Source organism: Thalassophryne amazonica, chromosome 21 (assembly GCF_902500255.1).
Source record: "Thalassophryne amazonica chromosome 21, fThaAma1.1, whole genome shotgun sequence".
Taxonomy (NCBI): domain Eukaryota; kingdom Metazoa; phylum Chordata; class Actinopteri; order Batrachoidiformes; family Batrachoididae; genus Thalassophryne; species Thalassophryne amazonica.
Window position 1 is genome coordinate 27,388,760 of NC_047123.1, and position 24,405 is coordinate 27,413,164.

The 24,405-nt window shown below is 44.9% G+C and overlaps 1 protein-coding gene across 1 annotated transcript in view; it reads left to right on the plus strand.

The window, feature by feature from the left end:
* Positions 1 to 24,405, plus strand: part of eya4 (EYA transcriptional coactivator and phosphatase 4) — an 81,591-nt gene that overhangs the window by 44,731 nt on the left and 12,455 nt on the right. Inside the window, 10 exon segments of the mRNA XM_034162569.1 lie at positions 2,725 to 2,846; positions 6,216 to 6,299; positions 7,532 to 7,609; positions 7,778 to 7,844; positions 8,462 to 8,604; positions 9,445 to 9,588; positions 10,085 to 10,167; positions 12,224 to 12,398; positions 14,796 to 14,932; positions 15,058 to 15,141. Of these exon segments, the coding sequence (XP_034018460.1) occupies positions 2,725 to 2,846; positions 6,216 to 6,299; positions 7,532 to 7,609; positions 7,778 to 7,844; positions 8,462 to 8,604; positions 9,445 to 9,588; positions 10,085 to 10,167; positions 12,224 to 12,398; positions 14,796 to 14,932; positions 15,058 to 15,141 (1,117 nt within the window).

A 24,405-nucleotide genomic window follows, 5' to 3' on the forward strand; every position in this document is an offset into this window, starting at 1 on the left:
GGACGATGTCTACTGGGAAAAACATTTTATGTCTACTCATAAATTAATTGATAAACTGATTAATATTTATTGGGGGTGTAACAATTTACCAACACACATCAAAAAGTAATTAATATGAATACATTAATACATGGACCCCAAATCGGTCTAAATGCGAACTGGTTGATGGCTCAACTTTACTATTATAAATCGGTTGAGCTTGTTTTGATGCTACTTCTGCATCTTCAGAATTTCAGAAAATATCAAAATGTCATTGACTGGTAACATGAATGTTAATTTTGAGAGGTAAAAACAAAATTAAAATGTCCAATAGTAGGAGGCGGTATAACGGATAAATGTACACATTTAAACTTTATGTTCAGTTCACAATTTGTTAATACTCTCAGACCGCTTCAGAACATGAAAGTAGAGTTATGCTGTGTATGCTGTGCTAACAACAGTGAGCGTCATCCTCTGTGCGAAATCTCCTACTATTGTACGTGGTGCTGCCCCTAGTGGTGAACAAAAAGCAATACAAGCAGTGCCAGTGTGCTACAGCACAGTAGAAAAAATCTGGATGTTCTGGTTTTTCATAAAATAGGGTGGATTATTCTAATTTATCATTAAAAAATAATGTCTACATTAAAAAAAGAATAGTATTAGGTTGCACATATTGCACGGAATCAAATCCTATCATTCCATATGAGTTGTTCCTGACTGATATTATAGCCTATGCATCTAGATGTGCATCATATCGTTTTATACAGGACAGATGCATACTCCTATTTATTACTAATTTACAGGAACATACCAAGTAACAGTGCACCTTAACTGATTTCCCCAAGCAGCCGAGATCTCGCCATTCGGCAAAAAAGTCAGGAAAAAGTCGGAGCCGCCACCGTATATTCGTATAACTCCAAGCAGGCAGGTTCTTCTTGATTTCTTCAATTATGTTTTTTTTCTGTGGGCTCCACTCACTCTCTGCATCTCTGTATCTTCAGCTAGAGGAACTCTTTTTGATATCTTGGATTCATTTATTTTCTGTGCTGGGGTTAAACAGTTTTCCAAGATTTTTTCAGACCTTGAAATATGGCCTTGAAAATTGAATCAGTTCTTGCCTGTCAGGATATGAATCTTCAGTAAAAAAAAAATTCACAACGACATGAAAAATTGTGGCCTACAATCAGACAAACAAACAGATGAAAGCTTCCTCCAACTTCGTTGGCGGAGGTAACAATGGAGACACTTTGGACATCCAAGATGTACAGTAAGTTACATAAGTATTAACAGTCATGACACGTGTATTGTGAACTTTCAGATTTAAGTAATCTATAGCATGAACCATCAGAGAAAGCACCAAGTACAGGCTCTGTGACCAACAAGCTCCCAGTGGAAATAGGTAGACATCGAAAAACCTGGTTGCCCCAAAAAAAAAAAAGGACAGAACATGTCATCAGTGCCAGACAGTGAACGCTGAGACACAGAAACACTTTCTTCTTCAGTGTGAGAAGTATTCCGCAAGAGAAGAAAGGGGGAAAAACTACAAAGATGTGAAATTTTACCTACAGTTTGCCAGAAGGCACATGGGAGACTCAAACCTAAACTTGATGTGTTTTCTTGTATCCACCGTGAACCTGTTAGTGGTTCAACAGACAAAAGCTGAACTGTGCACTCTCCAGTCTATAAGTCATTCAGCATTGTCTGGGTGTCTTGGTGGCTTCCCTCACGTATTTGAGAACCCTCTCCTCCAGGCATACTGTATTGTTTAATGATTGATGTAAGACAATGTGGAAATGTTTATGTATCCATCCCCTGATTTGTCTGAAGAAAATTGGTTGTGAAATTGATGCTTTTGTCTTAATCCATTTGCAAAATTACAAAAATGGGCACAGTCCAATACTTGTGTACAAACAGTTTTCACTGTTTTATATATTTGTGTGCATTTAAATGTATAAGTATGTTTATGCCACTTTGTATGTATGTGTCGTTTACACAAATACAGGTGTTTTTGCATTCCTGGTTTCATGCATTCTTCATCCTTTGTATGACTGCCAGTGAAGCACTTAGGATTGAAATATTGCAGTTCACTTTGCATTGTTTCAAAAACAAATAACGCAATATGGCAGAATACTTCGATTTGGGGTGTCGCTTTGCGGTTGAATGATTATGGGGGTGTTTCCATTTGAAAAACAGCTGGCGTGCAACGGATACGATATTTTAGTCGAGCAAAAATGCAGTACTTTCTGCTGCTCCAGCTTTATGAGGATTTAGGGTTTTCCTCGTATTTCGCTGGAAGTTAAATATCCGCTGCTTATGGCTGGATAAAACAAGGCATTTGGGAATGTCAACGTGGGCTCTGGGAAATTGTGACGAGCATTTTTCACCTGTTTTTAGAAATTTCACAGACTCCTACGGTTAATCACGAAACGTCCTCGCACACGTTTCTGCCTCCACTATTCCCACCTTGTATGCTGGCTCATCCCAGGCATGCGTGTGCGTGTCCGTGTGTGTGTGGAAGACGTAAAGTTAAAGCGTGCTGGCAACGTGCGGGTTTGTGTTGGAGAGCAGAAGCACAGACGTTGGAGAAAAGAGCCAGCGGGCCCGCAGACGTGTCCAACGCCTCTCAACACGTGCTCACGGGCGCTAAGTACTGCTGAGAGAATTGCCATTATCGTTCAAAATCTGCAGCTCATTTTCTTTCTTTCTTTCTTTGTCTCCCCCCCCCCCCCCCACACACACACACAGGTCTATGGAAATGCAGGACCTAGCCAGTCCTCATAACCGCGTGGGAGGCGGAGAGTCAACGGCTTCCAAGCTGGACAAGAACAACCTTGGCAGCCCCTCCATCACCACTAATGGAACAGGAGGTGGGAACGCACAGCGTGTAATAAATTAGAGGCTGATCAGCTCCGCGGCGTGTCGATCCAGATGGAACTATGTTGCTGCAACAACAGCAAAGTACAAGTCTGGGATTTTATTTATTTTCCCCCCAATTTCCTGTTTTTATTCATAGTAGGTCACAGCACCCTTTGGCATGACGACCGTAACAGCTACAGCAATTTGACTTTTGACCCTGTTGACCTTGGCCTTCACCCAAACGATCACACTCTGGCTGACTTTGCCGCAGCACTTCTGGAATCTACCAAAGTGTGTGCCATTCTGGTTGAGACTCAAATATTTTTTTCTTTGTTTAATGGCGATTTCAGGGACACAAGCAAAAAAGAAAGAGACCCGCACAGCCAGTCAGCTCCCAAGCAAACCTTTAATGCAGCACCAAAGAAATGTGACATTTCGGGCCTCGCCCTTCCTGATGTCTGAGGAAGGGCAAGGCCCGAAACGTCACATTTCTTTGGTGCTGCATTAAAGGTTTGCTTGGGAGCTGACTGGCTGTGCGGGTCTCTTTCTTTTTTGCTTTTGATGCTATTTTTTGACCCTGCACGCCAGTACATTTTGTGATGTGTGTGTCATTTCATGGATTTCAGGGACACAACCTTGACCTCAGTGACTGACAGTTGGCAAATTTGATCTCATTTGGGCAATTCCTGAACCTGCCTATGTGTGTGTGTGCGCGTGTGTGTGCGCGCAACTTTTGATGTAAATCAGAGTGAAACAGGTCAATTTTGGCTTTCGACCCCAATGGCCATAATTTCAGTGTTTGACCTTTGGAAAATTTGAGGTCTTCTGGGCAATTCCAGAACCTGCCTCCATCTTTATTAACCAAGTTTAATGGCCATCTGACTGAAGGGGAAAGAAAAGAATCATAATTTTGACACTTGACTCCAATGATACTGAAAAAGAGGCCATTCTGTGGTCGACTGTCACAATCACATATTAAGTTTAGTGGAAATCAGCCAAAAAAAAAAAAAAAAAAGCCGGGAAGTGCAGATGAATAAACAGATAAACCAATATTTTGACCACTGACCTCAATGACCTTGACCTTTGGCAAAATGAACCCCTTAATTCAGTGCTGGGTTAAATCAATGCACACATCAATGTTGGGTGGAAACAGCTGTGTGAACAGCAGAAGGAACCAACAAAAATGTTTTTCAAAATATAGTGTAATTTCTGATTTTCTGCTATTTGATTCCGTATGAGAGAGCACCCCTCCTGCAGCACTCTTTACCCCAACACCACACACACTGCCCCCCCCCCAATGACTCAATTCTACCAGATTGTTGAGGACATGAAACAAATTCAGAAGCAATATATGCAGATGATCACTAATTATACTGATCATAAATGGGTATTTCATCAGTTCTATATACGTAAAAGCAGCTGTATACACAGAGGTGCACATAACTGGTACTCATGGTGCTCATGTGCGCTTAACATCATTGATGCACAGCAAAATGAAACACTCATCAATTGCTTTCCTCTTATGAAGCACTTCCCTTGTGTTTTCTGCTGCGCATCATTTATTTTTAGCACGCACACGCACCATGAGCACCAGTTATGTGCATGGCTGTGTATACATTCAAAAACGTGTTTGTTGATATTTACTGGGCTAGATCACCTCAGTGTTTACGGGGTCATTTTGGATACACATTTTAATGTCATAATAGGGTGTTTTATTGCAGGTTGTGCACACGTAGGTGAATTCCAGTTCATTTTTACGATATTGTAATAGTATTACTATAGTATTACAATGTTACAAGCAGCAGCAATACCTTCAAGTGCAAAGTGCAAGATTGACGAATGGACTTGCTCATGCAAAACAAGAGCATGACTAATCCAGTGAAGCACAGCAAAAGCTTACAAGATGACAGATGAGAATCTCCTTTGTTGGAACTTCCTGTAGTTGGTCCAAAAGTCCAAATTATATTAAATCAATGCACCAACTTCCGGCACATCCCAGCCATTTGACTTCTTGTATTCCCTGGGAATGCAAGATGATGATCCGATTGGTTGATTTTGTGCAAGACGCTGCCAGATACACCATAAACCCACCAGGAGTCCTGGTGGGGAACCATCCAGGCAGACTACATTCCAGACCCCTCCTGAAGTAGCCATCTGTCTGTTGCAGCCAGGTGAAATGTCAGTGTTGCTTTTATGTTTCCAGTTTCTGGCAGGGAGACATGCCATGTGGCTGTAGTATTGCAGTAGTACCCAAGGATTCTCGAGAGTGACCCATCACCAAAACATCCAGTCGCCACCTTAGGTCACTGGTTAGCAGTTAACTCTCACAACCCTACAGTAAGGCAGGAAACCCCAAAACCCTAAAAACATTGACCTTCATTCTCCTTCAAAGGTATCAACACCACCAAAAACTTCTGTCCAGGTACCTCGTGACTCCATAAGCTCCTCCCAGGCGTCTCCTGATCTCAAAGGCCGAGCTACCAGAGACGTTATCATCTCAACAACTTTGAGAAACACCGTCGTGTTGGTCAAGTCCAGGAAGTCACTGAGAGTCTAGATGTTTATCCAGGATAAGAACATTGCTAGAGGAGTCTGTTTGAGAGATTAACACATATTAATGCGTGCATTTGTGTGCCCGCTGTATTTGAGTAAACAGCTCCAGAATGCGCGCGAGCACACGGAGAAACACTTAGCTATGCGCGAGCACAAGAACGTATTTGATCTGCAGGAGCATGAAAGCATCACAGTGCTCTTAAATGTCAACGTTTGCTCACCAAGCATCTGTCATGTCCTTCCCCCCCATTCTGCCCTCTCGCATCATTCCCGTCACGGCGGTTTGACGTCCTCGTACTGGACGATGCGCGCTTTTTTTCAAGGCGGTCTTTTTGATGTGTAAGCACTTTAACAAGCGATGGAAACCACTTTCAACTGTAATGCAGTGGAAAAACTGATGCTTTTTTTTTTTTGTCAGCTCCATGTGTCAACACTCGCTTGCAGAAGGACGAGCGCTCCGAGTCGAGCCGGCGTTCAGACCACATTACAACACATGAAATCATTTGTGATGAGCTCACACTTAATGCTTTAAACAGACCGAGCCGGGACGACACGCTCGCAGCCAAAACAAACTACATAGCCAACATTCTCCTCACCTGACATCAGCCATCGCCATAGCAACTCATTTGTCTTCGTTATGGATTCTCCCGGTGGTTCTGCATTGCTCCCAGAGGGGATTAAGAAAGTTGTTCTAGATGACATTAGGTCCTCAGACGGATACGATGATGAATTATAAAACACAACAAAGATGAAAATTGTGACCGTGTTGTAATGTGTCACTGTGTGTATTGTGAATATGACCTTATGACCTTACCACCTTCCCTTAGGTGAAAATATGACAGTTCTAAACACTGCTGATTGGCTGCTGGGCTGCAGCAGCCCCTCCCCTGCCTCCACCTCCAAGGACTATGGTACTGAGGTGCATGTGTGTGAATCCATATTAATTATCGTGAATTTGAAAATGACTTCAAATGGATTTCGATTTTTAGTCCTACACTGTTTGTTTGCTGTGATTTGTTTTGGTGTGAAGTGTTCATGCTTTTGGATAAAATTGTGAATTTATTACACAGTATGTGTGAAATTGTATTGTTTGCAGTCAGCATGACAACAGCGACATCACAATACGGTATAGGTTTGGCACTACGACGTTCACATATCAAACACTGTGTGCATTTGTTGTCTTGTATTTTATATATGTTTGTGTGTGTTTAGAGGAGCAGAATATTTTTTTCAGTTTGAGTACATGTTTTATTAGATGGTTAAGTTAAAGTGCATCCAAACAAGTCGTTTCATTTTAAATCAAGTCAAATTTATTTACATAGTCCAAATAGTAAGACCCTTCGGCTGTTCCCTTGTTTGCACTCAGGGTCGCCACATTTGCATGTTGAATTGCCACAAGTTTTACGCCGGATGCCATTCCCGACGCATCTCCACATCTACATGGAGAAATGTGACTGGGGTGGGGTTTGATCCAGGAACCTTCCCAAGTGAAACCAAGTGCACTAACCACTTGGCTGCCATCCCTGCATTTACATAGTCCAAATAAAGTTAAAAAAAAACTGCAATGGGACAAAAAATGAAAACACTTATGAAGAACACCCTGCTGCTTCTCAGCTCACACTGTAAACTGACAGTCAAAAATTATCGCTAACCTATACAGTGCAATACTGCCCCCTTTTGGTTTAAATGGGCAACAATAAACGGACCAGCTCCATACTGGAGTCATAATAGACATGGCAATGACACTCACAATAAGTACATATTGTGTTGTTTCAATATCATGATATTTTGCCTCATTTACAGAGTTATTAAAAGTAAAAATTGATGAGAAGCTAAAATTTGTCAGGAGTCTTCCTGCAATATTAAACTCTTCAAATCATCTCTCAACTATGCATCACATTTCTGGATGGCCATACCAAACGGATAATATTTGCAACAAACAAGGACCATAATTTTAATGATTTTGACAAAAAAAAAGTCACAAAAAATATCTGAAATATTACATCAGCATCAGGGGCTGAGTATTAACACGTAATAATCATTTGCTACATCTTATCCTGTGCCATTTCTTTTGTGTGTTTTGTTTTCTTCCATGTGATGCTACATTATATTTCCTAAAGTGAACAATTTCATCTTTTTGAAGTGAAATCGGAGCCTATGAACAACAGCGACACGGTCACTACGACGGGCGACACGGCGCTGGACACATACGCAGGCTCAGGTAACGGCACTGTTGATTTTCTTATTCATTTTCTTTTTTTTTTTTACTTAAATGGGAAAAAAGTAGGGCTTCAGTTTGTCCACTAAATATGAGAAACAGAACATGAGTTGATGCCATCAAGAATAACAATAATTATGTTGCTGCCTTGTTGTTTTTGGTTGTTGTCAGTCATCACCAGCAGCGGGTACAGTCCCCGATCAGCCCACCAGTACTCTCCTCCCCTCTACCCGTCAAAGTAAGTCAGACTTTTTACACATGAATAGGGAAAGTTTTCTGGAAATAATTTGATTTCCGGGTTTGGAACATACCGCTATTCATACCAGACACACTTAATTAGATGTGGTACATTTGACTATTAGCATATTTAAAAATGGGTTGTTTCCTTTTCAAACAACTCCCCCAAGGAACATGAACTTGGACAGAGAGAAAATAGCACCACCTAAAGGAGAACAGCCTCATACTCGACTGTGTCACTTGTTGCCAACTTTATTTTTGTTCCCCAAATCAGACGCTTATCAAAGCAGGCAAGTTATTCAAGAGGAAAGGAGTGCCCGAACAGGGCCTGCTGACTTCTTTTTCATCTTTGGGATAAAAGCAGGCCTGCATTCTTAGTATGCTGCACGGGAAGGTACATAAGGCTTCATAAAATCCACCCTCCACAATATATTGTAACAACAAAATCTATGTCTGATCTCATGTTCACTGGAAGCCAATCATGTGAGAGCAGCACTCGCAAACCTCATCTTTTTACTTATCCACCTGTTATTTGCATAGAAATAGAGTAATTTAGTCATTGCATTATTGTCATGATAACATGCATCAACGTCAGCTGTCCCCGTTGTGTCCTTCTAGGCCTTACCCTCACATTCTCTCCACGCCAGCAGCTGCTCCCATGCCTGCGTACGCTGGTCAACCCCAGTTCAGCGGCATGCAGCAGTCGACGGTTTACACCGCTTACTCCCAGACAGGACAAGCCTACGGACTGTCCACCTACGGTAACGCAGTCTGCACCCACTTGTACAATAAACTCCTTTTACCAAATAAATCAGCATGGTAGTAGCTGGGATTCAAAAATCAAAACATGATTAAGGTATTCTGTTTCATAACCGTGTTCACAGTCAGCCGTGGGGAAGGCAGCGGGAGGTTAAAGTGTTCTTGCGTTTTGATTGAAGAGGACAAGCAGTGACAGTTACTTTTAAATTTTTTTTGGAGAGGACTCCTCCAGGTACATGCATGAACCACCTGTCTGTCAGAATCTTTTCAAGGGAAAGAAAGCTGGAAGGAAAATGTGCACGACGTGGTGCGACTGTGCTGCTCTCTTTATTAAGATCAAATCTCTCCTGATGCAGTTTGAGCAGCAAAAACTGTTGAGGGAGGGCACAAGTGCTGCTTTATACAGGCCCCAAAATAGCCAGGGGCAGATTTAATTTTAAAGCACCTGAAAATAACTGGGATTTATTGTTATTTGTGAATGATGATTCTTGTAAAGATTTTCTGCAGTCAGTTGATTGTGGTGTTAAAATGCCGAGGTGCCATTCAACACTGTGAGAGGAAACAGTAGGTAGCAGGAAGGTATTGTGAGTGGTTGTAAAGGAAAAGCATGTGTGTGTAGCGGATGAAGAGACAAAGACAACCAGAGACAGACTTATTTCATGGATATTTGGCACCACCTACTGTAGCGGATGTATGTGACATATAATAGTGTATTCTGCGATTATAAAATAAGTCCATGTTTTTCAAACATGTTAACAAGCAAAATCCACCATCTCATATTTGGGCTAATACGCACATCAGTACTCTGCCTTCGTTTTCTTCATGGTTCCATCCCATTACAGATCTTGGGGTGATGTTGCCAGGCATCAAAACAGAAAGTGGTCTGACCCAAAGTCAGTCTCCTCTACAGACCGGTCTGAGTTACAGCCCCGGCTTCACCACGCCTCAGCCCGGACAGACGGCCTACTCACCCTATCAGATGACAGGTGAGTTTGAGGGGTCCGACATCCATTTAAAACAGGGATAAAATTACATTTAATTGTGGCTATTTTTATGTCCGCCAAGGACGTAATCAAATCATCTACATTTATTTATTTATTTGTCTGACTGTATCCAGGATAACGTCAAAACTACACAGATTTTCACCAAATTTGCACCATAGATAGATATTAAGGCACGGAAGACTTCACTGAATTTTGGAGGTGATCCGCATCTGGATTGGCGGATGTCAGAAATCTCAGATCACTGTTGTATTTTTTCCCCAAAATGTTCCATCCCAAATTAATAGAAAGCTGAAAAATCTTTTTTCAATTATAAAATTTCTGAATTTTTATCTTTTGTTACATATCACCAATTAATTTGAGGATTTGTTCAAATAATTGTTCAGTTGATAATAACAACAAAAAAAAATTCTTTCATTTTGAGAAAGTTTACGGTCTATTTTTTCCTCATGTCTCTAATTGCTGTCATTCTCTACTCCAGCTTCCAGTTTCACTTCATCCTCAGGCCTCTATCCCACAAACAACTCCGTGTCCAACCCCGCCAACTACACCGCCACACAGCAGGTACACACTGAAATGTGGGTGCATGCACAAACATGAACCCACATCTCAGAAATGTTACAGAAGTGTCATGTGTTCACTTGACAAGTAAATAAATAAATATAACATATTTAATGTTTATCAACTCATTAATCCAGAAGCCAAGATCTAACATTTTTTTTTTTTTTTGCAACCATTTTCTGTAATATTACTAATATTCTATAAATATTGTAATTTTGACACAAGGGGGCAGAAAAAAACAAATGATTTAGAACAATGCATGAATTAAATCTTAAACATACTGAACATGTTTAATAAAAACAAACCACTACAGAGTGGCTGTACTTAAGACAGACTTCAGTGATTTCACCCAAATGAGCTCATACAAGTAATGCTACATTTAAATGAATATCTCTGAAGAATATTAAAAGACAGTCTTGCAATTTTAAAAGGACATTTTCCTCACTGTAGACTGTTGGTTGGACCTAAAACTAATCTTAAAGCTACAGTGTGTAGGATAAAATGCTTTTATTTTATTAGCAGAAATAGAATATAGCATTAATATTCAGCTGTTCATTAATGTTTCTGTGTAGGCTCTTTGTTGTCCAGGTGATTTCCATGGTAGAGAAGCTTGAATCTTCGACTGGACTAGGTTGCTTGAAGCGCGGACGTTTCGTTTCATGGTAATGAGTCATTCACGCCATCAGGAGAGGCGTCAGTCCCATCGTTAGGATGGACAGCTACCCTATCATTAGGAGGGTGCTAACTAGAGCACAATAGGTGCTAATTAAAGCAATTGTTTAGTCACTAGCCAATAGCAGTCTGCCTCTCGGTAGGCAGCGTCTGGTTAGGTTTAAAACTCCAGCTTTTGTGGCTTCTGTTTGTTCTTCTCGACAAGGGTCAGACAGAAGTCAGACGACCAGAGCAAGAATTTTAGCTGAGGAAGCTTCTGCGATTTGAAGCGAAACGTCCTCGAGGCAATCAACCCAGTCCAGTCGAAGATTCAATCTTCTCTACTGTTCATTAATGCAAAATTACCTGCAACAGTGGATAAATGTATTTTCACGAGCTTAGATGGAGCCCTACATCTACATGGGAGTGGGCCCCCTCATGGAGGCCGCCATGTTGTACTGCCATGTTGATACTGTAGCCCAAAAAGGGACATACTTACACCACCTTTTGCATTTTTTCAGCGTGGGCGGAAGACTGATTGGTTGTTCCCCTGAAAACTGACCACTGGTTGCTGTTTGAGAACCCTAATTTTTGTGATTATCACAAGAGAACGCAAGCATGAATCTCCATCGCTAAAGAAGCAAAAACGAGAAGGGAAGCAAAATCGTGACTGGTAACTGCGTATTGCCTCACCACTAGATGACACCAAATCCTACACACTGTAGCTTTAAGGTTCATAATAAATGCATTCAGTCAAATAAACCAAGACGATTGTGCATTGGAGGCCAGGAGTGGTTTTACGGTTAAAACTCCCACACAAGTTTCCTCCTGCAGAGCAGCTTTAAGAAATAAAAATCCATTTACAACATGGCCTTACAACAGGGACAAACCGGGGAGAGAAGCAGAAAGCGAGTCTCTTTGAAAGCCTGTTTTGTTCCGAATATTTCTCTATGTCTTTATGATAAATTGCATTGTGGTAGTAAAACGCTTAAAGGGGGATTTTAATGTCCGACAATGACAGATGTGTCTGTTTACAGAGAGAAAGTCAAGGTTTGGCTCATGTGGGCGGCTTTGGTGGGGGGTGGTATGAGTTTAACAGAAAAAGAGAAATGGAGCAACAAAGGTCAAACATACGCAGCATTTGTGCGCGAGTGTGGATTCATGTGGTTTATAAGAACGTATAGAGATGGATGCAGTGACAGGCTTGTAAAAGACGCGAGTCTCCGCTGGGTCAGTAAAAAGCAGCAACACAAGGCTTTAAATGTTTTGGAGATATAAAAACCAGAATGGAGGGAATAAAAGATTAGAGGAAGGAGAGAGAACTCTTGTAAAACATCTTCAAAAATCTGCCTGAACTCCTCCGCGCTGTGCAGAAATACAAGCTGCTGACTCGCTTTATCCTCTGCAGGATTATCCCTCGTACACGACGTTTGGCCAAAACCAGTACGCCCAGTATTATTCTGCCTCCACTTATGGGACATACATGACCTCCAACAGCGTGGACGGTACCGGTTCCACAGCGGCCTACCAGCTGCAAGATTCCACCCCTGCCATGACCGGACAGGCTGCAGAACTCCTCCCAGGTTTGTCAGGAAAAGAAAACAAATTACACAAGTTGGGACTCTGTAAATCTGCATAATGTTCACCATCCCTGATTGAAATCCAGAAATTAATAAAATACCAGTTTGAGTTTAAAATCATCTTTCAGTTGCAATGAAACTGGAGGTTAATGTGGCATTAAAGGTGTAGTTCCTTTTGATTTTTCACAATAATACATTTTATTTCTGTGGTATATTGCAAAATACCAGCAATAAAATAAAGTGAGTTTGCTCTGTGAGAACTTGCAGACGACACAGAGGGGGACGCACATGTGCAAGGTTTGACGTTCACGCTGCATTCGATGGAAAATGGGAACTTGGAATTTCAAACTCACAACTTGGAAAAATACATAAAAACATAGCTAAAATTAATGTTTTCAACTAACAAAGCAGACCTGTGTATGTCTTATACCTACCTGTCCAGCAGGTATCCCGCAAAACATTCATCTGAAATATGAAGGTTCTTCCCTACAGGACCTCTTTTTTTCTTTTCCCAGTATCAACTGAAGATCTACCACATTTTTCAGGTCTGTGTGGGAAACTGTGTGTATGCTGGGAAACTAAATTTCCCAGTGCATCACAGCATCATTTCACTGTATGTTAACCCACTTGAGACAAAATCATGAAATATTTCCAGATAAGACGATTTTTTTTAATCATATTTGCAGTATAAGGTTGCGAATCCTTTTTGCGAAAACCTAAGGAGCAAAATTACAAAGGTGGTTAAGAAAACCAATTTTACCACTTCAACAACAACAAAAGTAAATACACCTTTAAGCATAATCTCCAGAGGAGATTTTAAGGCACAGAAAATAACCTGCTCCAAATATTTTTGTTTCAAATTCTGCACATTTTCCCACAATTTCTGAGGAAATGCCGTAGCTAGAGGTGGGCGGATCGATCCTATTATCGATAATATCGATACCAACGCTGGTATTGATATTGAACGATCCTCGTGTAAAAAGATCGATACTTAAGCTTTTTTTCTCTCCTGCACGCACTGACTGCTGCGCACGCAGATTCATCGAAGTCTACTCTCTGTCTGTAAGAGCAGCACTGCGCTGTGTCACACAACACGGAGCAGCGCACCCTCCCCCTCTGGTCTTTTGTTGTTGTGCAGTCACGTGGCTCAGCGGCGCCAGCCACTTTTGTTGTGGTGTGTTAATTTTGTTGTATTGTGGTTTGTCAGCCCTCTACCTCAGGAGATTTTGTTTTAAGTTGTGTTGAGTGATATTTTTTTAAACAAAAATGTTGATTGTGATAATAAAGTATTTTGTTGTCACGTACAATATTTGGCGAAATTCTATCCTAGGTCTTTTGGATCCTTTGGATCTATGAAGCTTAAATATGAAAAAGTATCGGTATCGGTATCAGCGATACTGGGCCTGTATTTACTTGGTATCGGATCAATACCAAAATTCCCGGTATCGCCCACCTCTAGCCGTAGCCAAGAATCTCTGGCCCCGCCCACTGCTGTCTGAGTCTGTAACCTCACGCTCATTTGCATACTGGACAAGTCCAAAGAAAAGTGTAAGAAAAGTGTGACAGCAAAAAAAAAAAAAAAAAAACTCTGGACACATTTATATATGAATATAATCTGAATATATATTTACAAAAAAAGAGAAAGTGGCACAATTGAAAGAAAAACTGACTCAGGATTAGAGAGCAGACTCTATTTGTCTTAATGAAACAACTTTGATGAAATGTAACATCTGAATATTTATCTCTCACATTATGTTGATGTAAAGCAAAAACGTTTTTGAGGTTTTTTTTTAGATAATACAAGCAGTCAACAAATCTGTTTGGGGGCGTGTCCTGTGAGGTAGCAAGTCACGCACCTTTTCCTTTTCTTTCTGATCGTTTTTACGTTTGTTTCTTTTGCTGCTCGCGCTCTCTCCCCCTCCCTCTCTCTATTTTGCCCCCCTCTCTCCATCGCCCCCTGATTGAGACAAAACAATATGAGAGCTGAAGCTCGCGGTCTGGTTCTCGTTAGTGCACAGCAGTGGGAGCGTGTGGAATTAGGAGGGCGTGCACGTAGCGCGTTCATAATTTTTCTATCTATGCAACAAGAATCGTGTTTCACCGCTCTCATCGTTACCTCTGCTAATTCATGGCATCGCTCCCTCTTTGCCCCCGCAGGTAAACCTTTGCGTTGTTGATTTTCCCGCTCGTTTAGAAGTTGATCTGTTATGCCAATTACTTTGAATTATTAAACTCAGTAAGACAGCTTATTACCGCTCAGGGTCTGAGTTATTACTTCTGGATTCGAGTCCAGAACACCTGCGGGATTGGCTCCGATCACGTCGCTATATTTTGTGATTGCCCGTTTATAATTAAAATAGTTAAGGTGGAGCATGCATCTGTGTTTGCATAAAATCTCAGGGGACTTTGAAACAGTGCAGAGCCCGTCCACACCCATCAAAGAGCTGGATGACCGAGCCTGCAGGAGTGGGGGGTCCAAGTCCCGGGGCAGGGGCCGCAAGAACAACCCCTCCCCTCCTCCTGACAGCGACTTAGAGGTCAGTAAGCAAAAACACTCACCAGTAGAAGGGATTACAATCGATATGTGGTATTTCTTTTACCCGTGTGTCGGTGTGACCGGGTGCCACGACTTATTAACACTGAAGAATCTCTTTTGTTGCAGAGGGTGTTTGTGTGGGATCTGGACGAGACGATCATAGTCTTCCATTCACTGCTCACAGGCTCCTACGCACAGAAATACGGCAAGGTAGGCTCACCGGCCCGTCCGTCATGACTGTGGTGTCTATAAGGTGGCACATGGGCCAGATGTAGCCATTTTTCCAATTGTTTTACTTTGGATTTTCCATTTCTAAGGCTAATGTATCAAGCCAGGCAAAACTATGAAGAATTAGTGGTCGATTTGATTTTGAATTTATATTACTGCATTGACAGAATAAAGGTAGTTGGAACCTTCCTGTATGATTTTAGTAAGGGGGTTACTAAGTTTAGACCTTACTTGTGTGAAGTGCCTTGAGGCAACTCTGTTGTGATTTGGTACTATATAAATGACAATAAATTGAAAATATTTGACAATATGTCCGACTGTCAATTCCGTTGACCAAATGTGACAGAGCAAGCAACGTAAGTCTAAATTTGATTAATGGAACAGCAATTAATATTCGAGTATTTTAAATCCTCCAAAGACGTTACATCGTTGAGGGGTCCATATTCTCCATCTCTTCAGTAAGCCAATACTGGTCACCGTGGGTCTTAAAAATAGTTGTAATTTCTCCCAGTTCTTTATGTTATATACTGCCCCCTACCAAGAACCAAATCATTATAGTCCTCATTTTGAATTTATTAAACGTTACGTTGAAAACAGGCCCGGTGTCGCAGACCGAATGGTCCACCCCTAAAAGTCAGTCCACCTTTTGCATCTGCGCATGCGTCATTTCTGACCAGAGCAGCACGTCTGAGACGGAGTCTCTTCACCCAAAGCAATCAAATGGATTAATGGGATTATTAACCATCAGATGGTAAAGTAAAACCTCTTAAATCATTCTAAAGTTAGTTTCAAGCAGAAACTAGGCCATTTTAAGCAGAAACTTGACGAAATTCCGTGACACTTTGAAATGACCGACGCGCAGCGAACGCATCAGCTAGCAGCTCGTTTAGCTGCAGTGCTTTGATCATTCCACCGCCTTTGATGAAATAATCCTGAATTTATGTGGAAATGATTGTTGTATAAAAGCTTCAGATATCTGTCGCTGAGATACATGATGACTGGAGCGCAGTTTGAATTAGAAACAAGGTGATAATCCGTGAACCGCGTCATCGGGGGGGGGGACTGATTTTTAGGGGGACCGTTCGGTCTGTGACGCCGGGTCTCCACAGACGGACTGCATCTTGTGCAACACCCCGAACATAGCTTGCACAACACTTTTGTACAATGTGGGCATTACAGTGGGTGTGGTTTAATCTCACTTTCAGATAAAGGGAGAAATCAGAACTTAGCAATTAGTCCATTCTGAAGAGGCTCTTTGGCAATCCAACAAAAGTTGGCAGAAAGGCAGAAATAAGGAATTAGTACAGATTTATCTAACATAGTTGTTCCACTTTGGAGTCAAAATTAAAACCAGTGATGCCGAAATAGGTGTGTAGGAAAGATCTAATTCCCGTGCCTATTGCTTTAAATGGAAGGAGCCGTCTTTTGCCATATCCGCTCTCCAAAGAGACGGGGAGCAGGAGCATGTGGACGTGACGCATGTCACGAAACCTTAAAAACCGCTTCAGACCAAAGTTTCGTTTACGGCAGGAGACTTTCCACATCCAAAGACTGAGTTGTGGGTCTTGAGTTTACACCTTTAAATAAATGATTAGTGGCTGGATTAAGGAGTTGATAGAATATTTTCTACAGCTATTATAATAGTTGTAGAGCAGGTAGCTGAGTGCATAAGGAGCTGGCCTGCCAATATGTGGACCTGGGTTCGGATAGCGCTCTTCTACCTGTGTACTTGGACAAGACACTGTAAATGGGTAATAGCCTTGGCTGGGGAAGTAACTGGCGTCCCGTCCAGGGGGAGTTGTAGACTCTCATCTGCTTGAGGCTACAGAATCCAGAGGTCAGCAACGGGCCTCAGATCCTATATAGGACTTACTTCTTCTATTCTAAGAGTAGATTTTATCAATTAAAAGAAACATCAAGTATTTGACATCGCTAACTTGTCGGTTTTATGCTGTTATCTTATATTTTGTAGATCTAATGATGAAATAATAATGTAAATTCTGCTTTTATGTATTTCCTTTAAGGTAACAGATGACATAAGCAAAAAAAAAACAAACAAACCTTGAAGTATCTCAGTAAATTTGTTGGGAAAGTGTAGGAACACGGACCCACAACAGTGGGCGCAAATGAACGGACAATGGAGGAAGTCAAATAACAACACTTTACTGTTGTGAATAAGCACAACAAACACAACAGATTACAACAATAGACAAAGAAGTCAATTCACAAAATGTGTCACGTGGGCAGGCTCGAAGATAAGAGACGTCTGTCCAAAGCAGAACCGGAACCACACAATTTCCTCCGCCACCGAACCCCGGGAATACTGGAGCCGCCAAGTCCCGAACTCCCAGGTGGCCACTGCCTCCGCGTGTCGGATCTGGTACTGCTCCTAGGTAGAGCGATATCTCGGCAAAGAGGTGGAGATGTCGTCTTGCTGATATACCACTGCTGATCAGATGATTGGTGACAGCTGTCGTAGGCGATAAGTGACAGCTGTCACCCCGGCTGCTCCTGTGAGGCGGCAGCGCCCTCTGGTGCCTGGAGCCCGCACTGCAGACAGGGCGCCCTCTGGTGGTGGTGGGCCAGCAGTACCACCTCCTCAGCGGCCCACACAACAGGACTCCCCCCCCCCCCTCAACGGGCGCCTCCTGGCCAGGCTTGTCCGGGGTGGCAGCGGTAGAAATCGGCCAGGAGGGCCAGGTCCAGGATGAAGCTCCTCTTCACCCAGGAGCGTTCTTCGGGTCCGTACCCCTCCCAGTCCACCAAATACTGGAAGCCCCGGTCCATCCTACGGACATCCAAGAGCCGGCGCACAGTCCAAGCCGGCTCGCCATCGATGATCCAGGCAGGAGGCGGCGCCCGACCCGGAGCACAGAGGGGTGAGGTGTGATGCGGCTTTATCCGGGACACATGGAAAACAGGATGGATCCGCAGTGAGGCCGGAAGCTGAAGCCTCACTGCGGCTGGACTGATGACCTTAAGGATTCTGAAGGGACCGATGTAATGGTCCTGTAGTTTAGGGGAGTCCACTTTCAGGGGAATGTCCTTTGTGGACAACCACACCTCCTGCCCTGGCCGATACGCAGGGGCCGGGGTCCGCCGACGGTCTGCATGGGCTTTTGCCCTTGTCCGGGCCTTTAGCAAAGCAGAACAGGCGGCGCGCCACACCCGACGGCACTTCCGCAGGTGGGCCTGGACCGAGGGCACACCGACCTCTCCCTCAACCACCGGAAACAACGGGGGCTGATACCCCAGACACACCTCAAAAGGGGAGAGGCCGGTGGCTGAAGACACCTGGCTGTTATGGGCATACTCGATCGAGGCCAAATGGGTACTCCAGGCCGCCGGGTGCGCGGCCGTCACGCAGCGCAGGGCCTGTTCCACCTCCTGATTGACCCGTTCTGCTTGCCCATTGGTCTGAGGATGATACCCGGACGAGAGACTCACCGTGGCCCCCAGTTCCCGGCAGAAGCTCCTCCAGACTTGCAAGGAGAACTGGGGACCGCGGTCGGAGACGATGTCTGTTGGAATCCCATGCAGTCGGACGACGTGGTGGACCAGGAGGTCCACTGTCCTCCTGGGCAGTCGGGAGCTTCGGGAGGGCCACGAAGTGGCCGCCTTGGAGAATCGGTCCACTATCGTGAGGATGTGGTGTTGCCCTGGGACGGCGGGAGGCCCGTGACAAAATCCAGGCCGATGTGGGACCAGGGGCGATGAGGCACAGGCAGCGGCTGGAGCAGTCCCGATGCCCTGCGGTGGTCAGCCTTGCCCCTGGCGCAGGTGGTGCAGGCCTGGATATAGTCCCGGATGTCGGCCTCCAGGGATGCCCACCAGAAGCGCTGCCGGACAGCTGCCACGGTCCTACGCACCCCTGGATGACAGGAGAACTTGGAGCCGTGACAGAAGTCCAGGACTGCAGCCCTGGCCTCTGGTGGGACGTAAAGTTTGTTCTTCGGCCCAGTTCCGGGATCCGGGCTCCGTGCCAGGGCCTCCCGGATGGTTTTCTCTACGTCCCAGGTGAGGGTGGCCACGATAGCGGACTCCGGGATGATAGGTTCCGGTGGATCCGACAACTCCGTCTTGACTTCGTCTTCATGCACCCGGGACAAGGCATCCGATCTCTGGTTTTTGGTCCCGGGGCGGTAGGTGATCCGGAAGTCAAAACGGCCGAAGAACAGTGACCAGCGGGCTTGCCTGGGGTTCAGCCGCTTGGCGGTCCTGATATACTCCAGGTTCCGGTGGTCAGTGAAAACCGTGAATGGCACGGACGTTCCCTCCAACAGATGTCTCCACTCTTCAAGAGCCTCTTTCACCGCAAGGAGTTCTCGATTGCCGACGTCATAGTTCCGTTCAGCCGGGGTCACCCTGCGTGAAAAGTAGGCACATGGGTGAAGTACCTTATCGGTCTCTCCGCTCTGGGACAGCACGGCTCCTATCCCTGAGTCAGAGGCGTCCACCTTCAACCATGAACTGGCGGCTAGGGTCGGGCTGCACCAAAACTGGCGCAGTAGAGAACCGTCGTTTCAACTCCTTGAACGCGGGCTTCGCACCGATCCGACCAGGTGAAGGGGACTTTTGGAGAGGTCAGGGCTGTCAGGGGGCTAACTACCTGACTGTAGCCCTTAATGAACCTCCTATAGAAATTAGCGAAGCCAAGGAACTGTTGCAGCTTCCTACGGCTTGTTGGTTGGGGCCAATCTCTCACCGCCACAACCTTGGCCGGATCAGGGGCGACGGAGTTAGAGGAGATGATAAACCCCAGGAAGGACAAAGACGTGCGGTGAAACTCGCACTTCTCGCCCTTCACAAACAGTCGGTTCTCTAACAACCGCTGCAGGACCTGACGTACATGCTGGACATGGGTCTCAGGATCCGGAGAAAAGATGAGTAATATCGTCCAGATATACGAAGACGAATCGGTGCAGGAAGTCCCGCAAGACGTCGTTAACCAAGGCTTGGAACGTCGCGGGGGCGTTGGTGAGGCCGAACGGCATGACCAGGTACTCAAAGTGACCTAATGGGGTGTTAAATGCCGTCTTCCATTCGTCTCCCTTCCGAATCCGAACCAGGTGATACGCATTTCTAAGATCCAGCTTAGTAAAGATTTTGGCTCCATGCAGGGGGTTGAACACGGAATCTAACAATGGCAACGGGTATCGGTTGCGAACCGTAATCTCATTCAGCCCCCTGTAATCAATACATGGACGAAGTCCGCCATCTTTCTTGCCCCACAAAAAAAGAAACCTGCCCCCATCGGGGAGGTGGAGTTCCGGATCAGCCCGGCAGCTAATGAGTCCCGGATGTAGGTCTCCATTGATTCGCGCTCAGGTCGTGAGAGGTTGTACAGCCTGCTGGACGGGAACTCAGCGCCTGGAACCAAATCAATGGCACAATCGTACGGACGGTGCGGGGGAAGGGTGAGTGCCAGATCCTTACTGAAGACGTCAGCAAGATCGTGGTACTCAACCGGCACCGCTGTCAGATTGGGAGGGACTTTGACCTCCTCCTTAGCCTGTGAACCGGGAGGAACCGAGGATCCTAAACACCCCCGATGGCAGGTTTCGCTCCACTGAACCACCACCCCAGACGGCCGATCAATCCGGGGATTGTGCTTCAACATCCATGGATGCCCAAAATCACGCGGGAGGTAGAAGGAGTTACAAAAAACTCAATCTCCTCCCGGTGGTTTCCAGACACCACCAGAGTTACTGGTTGTGTCTTGTGTGTGAGTAAAGGGAGGAGGGTGCCATCTAGTGCCCGCACCTGCAACGGCGAAGGAAGCGCCACCAGAGGGAGCCCTACCTCCCTTGCCCATCTGCTGTCTAGCAGATTCCCTTCTGACCCCGTGTCCACCAGTGCTCGGGCTTGAAGGGTTAAATCCCCACTCAGGATTGTGACTGGGAGTCGTGTGGCAATTTGTGTGTGTCTCACTTGAATTGTTTTGACCCCCCCTTAGCCCAGTCTCTAAGGGGCGAGTGTTTGTCGTTTTGGCCGTTTGGGGCAGTTTCTCTGTGTGTGCTCAGTTGAGCTGCAGAGAAAACACTCTCCACGATCAGCCTCCCCCATTTTGGCCCTGTGCGTTTCCCTAACAACGTCAGCAGGGGGAGCTGTTGCCCCACAAAGCGCTGCGGCTGTGGAGCGTGGGGAGGGCGGCCCCTTTTCGAACCCGGAAGGGAGAGGGGCGGCGCGTATCCGGTAACGTCCTTCGCCTCGCTCCCGACGGCGTTCCTCCAACCGATTGTCTAACCGTATAACGAGATCGATAAAGCCCATCTAAATCCCGCGGTTCCTCCTTAGCTACCAGCTGCTCCTTCAGAAACCAACGACAGTCCGTTTATGAAGGCGGCGCGGAGCGCAAAACGTTATTCCAGCCGGACCTCGCAGCCGCGATGCGGAAGTTGACTGCATAAGCGGCTGTGCGTCTCGCGTCCCTGTCTCATTGACAGCAGCAAGGTTGAAGCGGTCTCTCCTCTGTTAGGGTGATCAAACACTGTTCTGAACTCCCCCACACACCCAGTGTATGCTGATAACAACCGTGAGTTCTGTTCCCAGAGCGCCGTAGCCCAGGCGCGTGCTTTACCCCGAAGCAGAGCAATCACATAAGCTATTTTACTAGCATCAGAAGCGTACATGACGGGACGTTGTGCGAAGACCGAGCGAACACTGCATAAGAAAATCCGCGCACGTCTCCACACAACCTCCGTAACGGCTCAGGAGGGCTATGTATGCTTCAGGGGATGGTGGGAGGGGTTGTTGAAACCACACCTGGAAACGTTTATATCCTGCACAGGGTCGGCAGGAGGATGAGCTGCTGCAGCAGCGCCCTGAGCGCTCGCCGCCATCTGTGGCGGAGAGAGCCTCCACCCTGCGGTTCAGGAGGATGTTTTGCTCAGTCATTTGATCCAACTGAGCCGTAAAGGCGGTGAGAATGTGCTGCCAGCTCACCAATCACGTCTCCTGCAAGACGCCTGCGCTCCCTGCTCTCCCATTGGTCGTTCAACAGCCGGGTGGACGCCCCTCGGAGTCCATGACGCTGGCCGAGATATCCTGTTGGGAAAGTGTAGGAACACGGACCCACAACAGGGGGCGCAAATGAACGGACAATGGAGGAAGTCAAATAACAACACTTTACTGTTGTGAATAAGCACAACAAACACAACAGATTACAACAATAGACAAAGAAGTCAATTCACAAAATGTGTCACGTGGGCAGGCTCGAAGATAAGAGACGTCTGTCCAAAGCAGAACCAGAACCACACGATTTCCTCCGCCACCGAACCCCGGGAATACTGGAGCCGCCAAGTCCCGAACTCCCAGGTGGCCACTGCCTCCGCGTGTCGGATCTGGTACTGCTCCTAGGTAGACCGATATCAAGGCAAAGAGGTGGAGATGTCGTCTTGCTGATATACCACTGCTGATCAGATTGGTGACAGCTGTCGTAGGCGATAAGTGACAGCTGTCACCCCGGCTGCTCCTGTGAGGCGGCAGCGCCCTCTGGTGCCTGGAGCCCGCACTCCAGACAAGGCGCCCTCTGGTGGTGGTGGGCCAGCAGTACCACCTCCTCAGCGGCCCACACAACAAAATTACCATTGTTGCAGGGTAACAATGGTTGATTTATCGGAAAACATCTAAAGGTCATTTATAGTTGTCACTAACATAAACGTGTCTTAACAGTTTGTTGTTATAACGTTCATGTAAGCGTATTTGGTGGTCCGGCCTTCTCGCAAACCAGCATCACTGTTTATAGGTCCCTTAATTTTAATAGTTCCTGCCTCCGATCTGCTCTCCCACTTATGTGGCTACGGCTTCACAATTTTTTACTGGCTGATGTCGTGTCATGTGACCCTGGCTAGTTGCTGGCCTGCAGAGTCCATTCTGAAGAGGCTCTTTGGCAGTCCAACAAAAGTTGGCACTGGCACAAACCATTTGGAGCCATCAGAGCCGGGGGGCGTTTTAACAGACCGGGATTGTGGGTACGATGCACTTCCTAGTTCCTCTGCAGGTCAACGGAGTTAATGTTTGGTACTGGGTTTTAATAGGCGTAAGATTGGCCCGAAGGAGTTAGTAAAATGCTCTGAGTTGAGAGCGGGAGAGCGAAAGAGCACATGCAGATCGGTGGTGAATTTGCAAGCACACAAATCTGGAACTTGTCCGGATTTCATTTCAATCTTGGTTTGTACATTTGATGTTAAGTTACTGACAAAACTAATCAAATCCAACATCTCACATTAAAGAAAATAGGGCGAGTGATTATCAGATCATTTTTGCTATTAAATTAGCAATGCAACATTTTCTTTTAGAGGAGTTAGAACCTGCAAGTGATTGAATTTTAGTCAGTAAATGACAAATAATTAATCAACTGTCCAAAACATTGGTAGTTCATTTCTTATTTAAAGTACCCAGTTCCGGTTTACAGGGGTCAAAATGTCAGATTGCCACATCTTACAAAAGTAAATGAATGATTGCTTCAGCGTTTGCAGGAAATAGGAGTCACCTCCCAAATCCAGAGTTCGATTGTTTAAGAGACGACACTGGAAAATGTAGAAAACAAATACAGAACATCTTGCAGAGAACACACACACAATTATATCTATATATATATATATATATATATATAAAACCCAGACAGCATGTGTAACAACTTAATATAATAATATCATTGCTGCACATTCACACACATGAATGTGCTGCAAAGCTCCACAACACAACAGAATACTAAACAACACAAAAAGAGGTTTCTGCCAAGATTTTTACTGACAACCTTTGCAATGCAGTTGATCAATTTGCAGAACATTTTTGACGCAACTACCAGTTGTTGAATTGATGCAGGTGTTTTTATCCTCGCTGGCCAGACGTCCGAAGGGGGATTATGTCATGACGATTTCCGACCATCCGGTCCCAAAAAGGCTATAAAGCGTTCTGAATCAACTCCTTTCGCATTTTAGTCGGAATTTCATGTAATTTGGTACAAATCCTTGTAATAGGTTGGTAATACGCATATTTTGATATCATTCCACTTGGGATAATTTTACCAGAGTTATAGCCATTAACAAAGCTAGGCTCTATCAGTTTCATGCTTGGGTGACTGCATACTGAAATCAACTCCTGCCACATTTTTAGATAGAATTTCATGTAACTTGGTACGAATCCTTGTTATAGGGTTGGTAATACGCATATTTTGATATCATTCCAGTTGGGATCATTTTACCAGAGTTATGGCCCTTGATTAACAAACGTAGACACTGC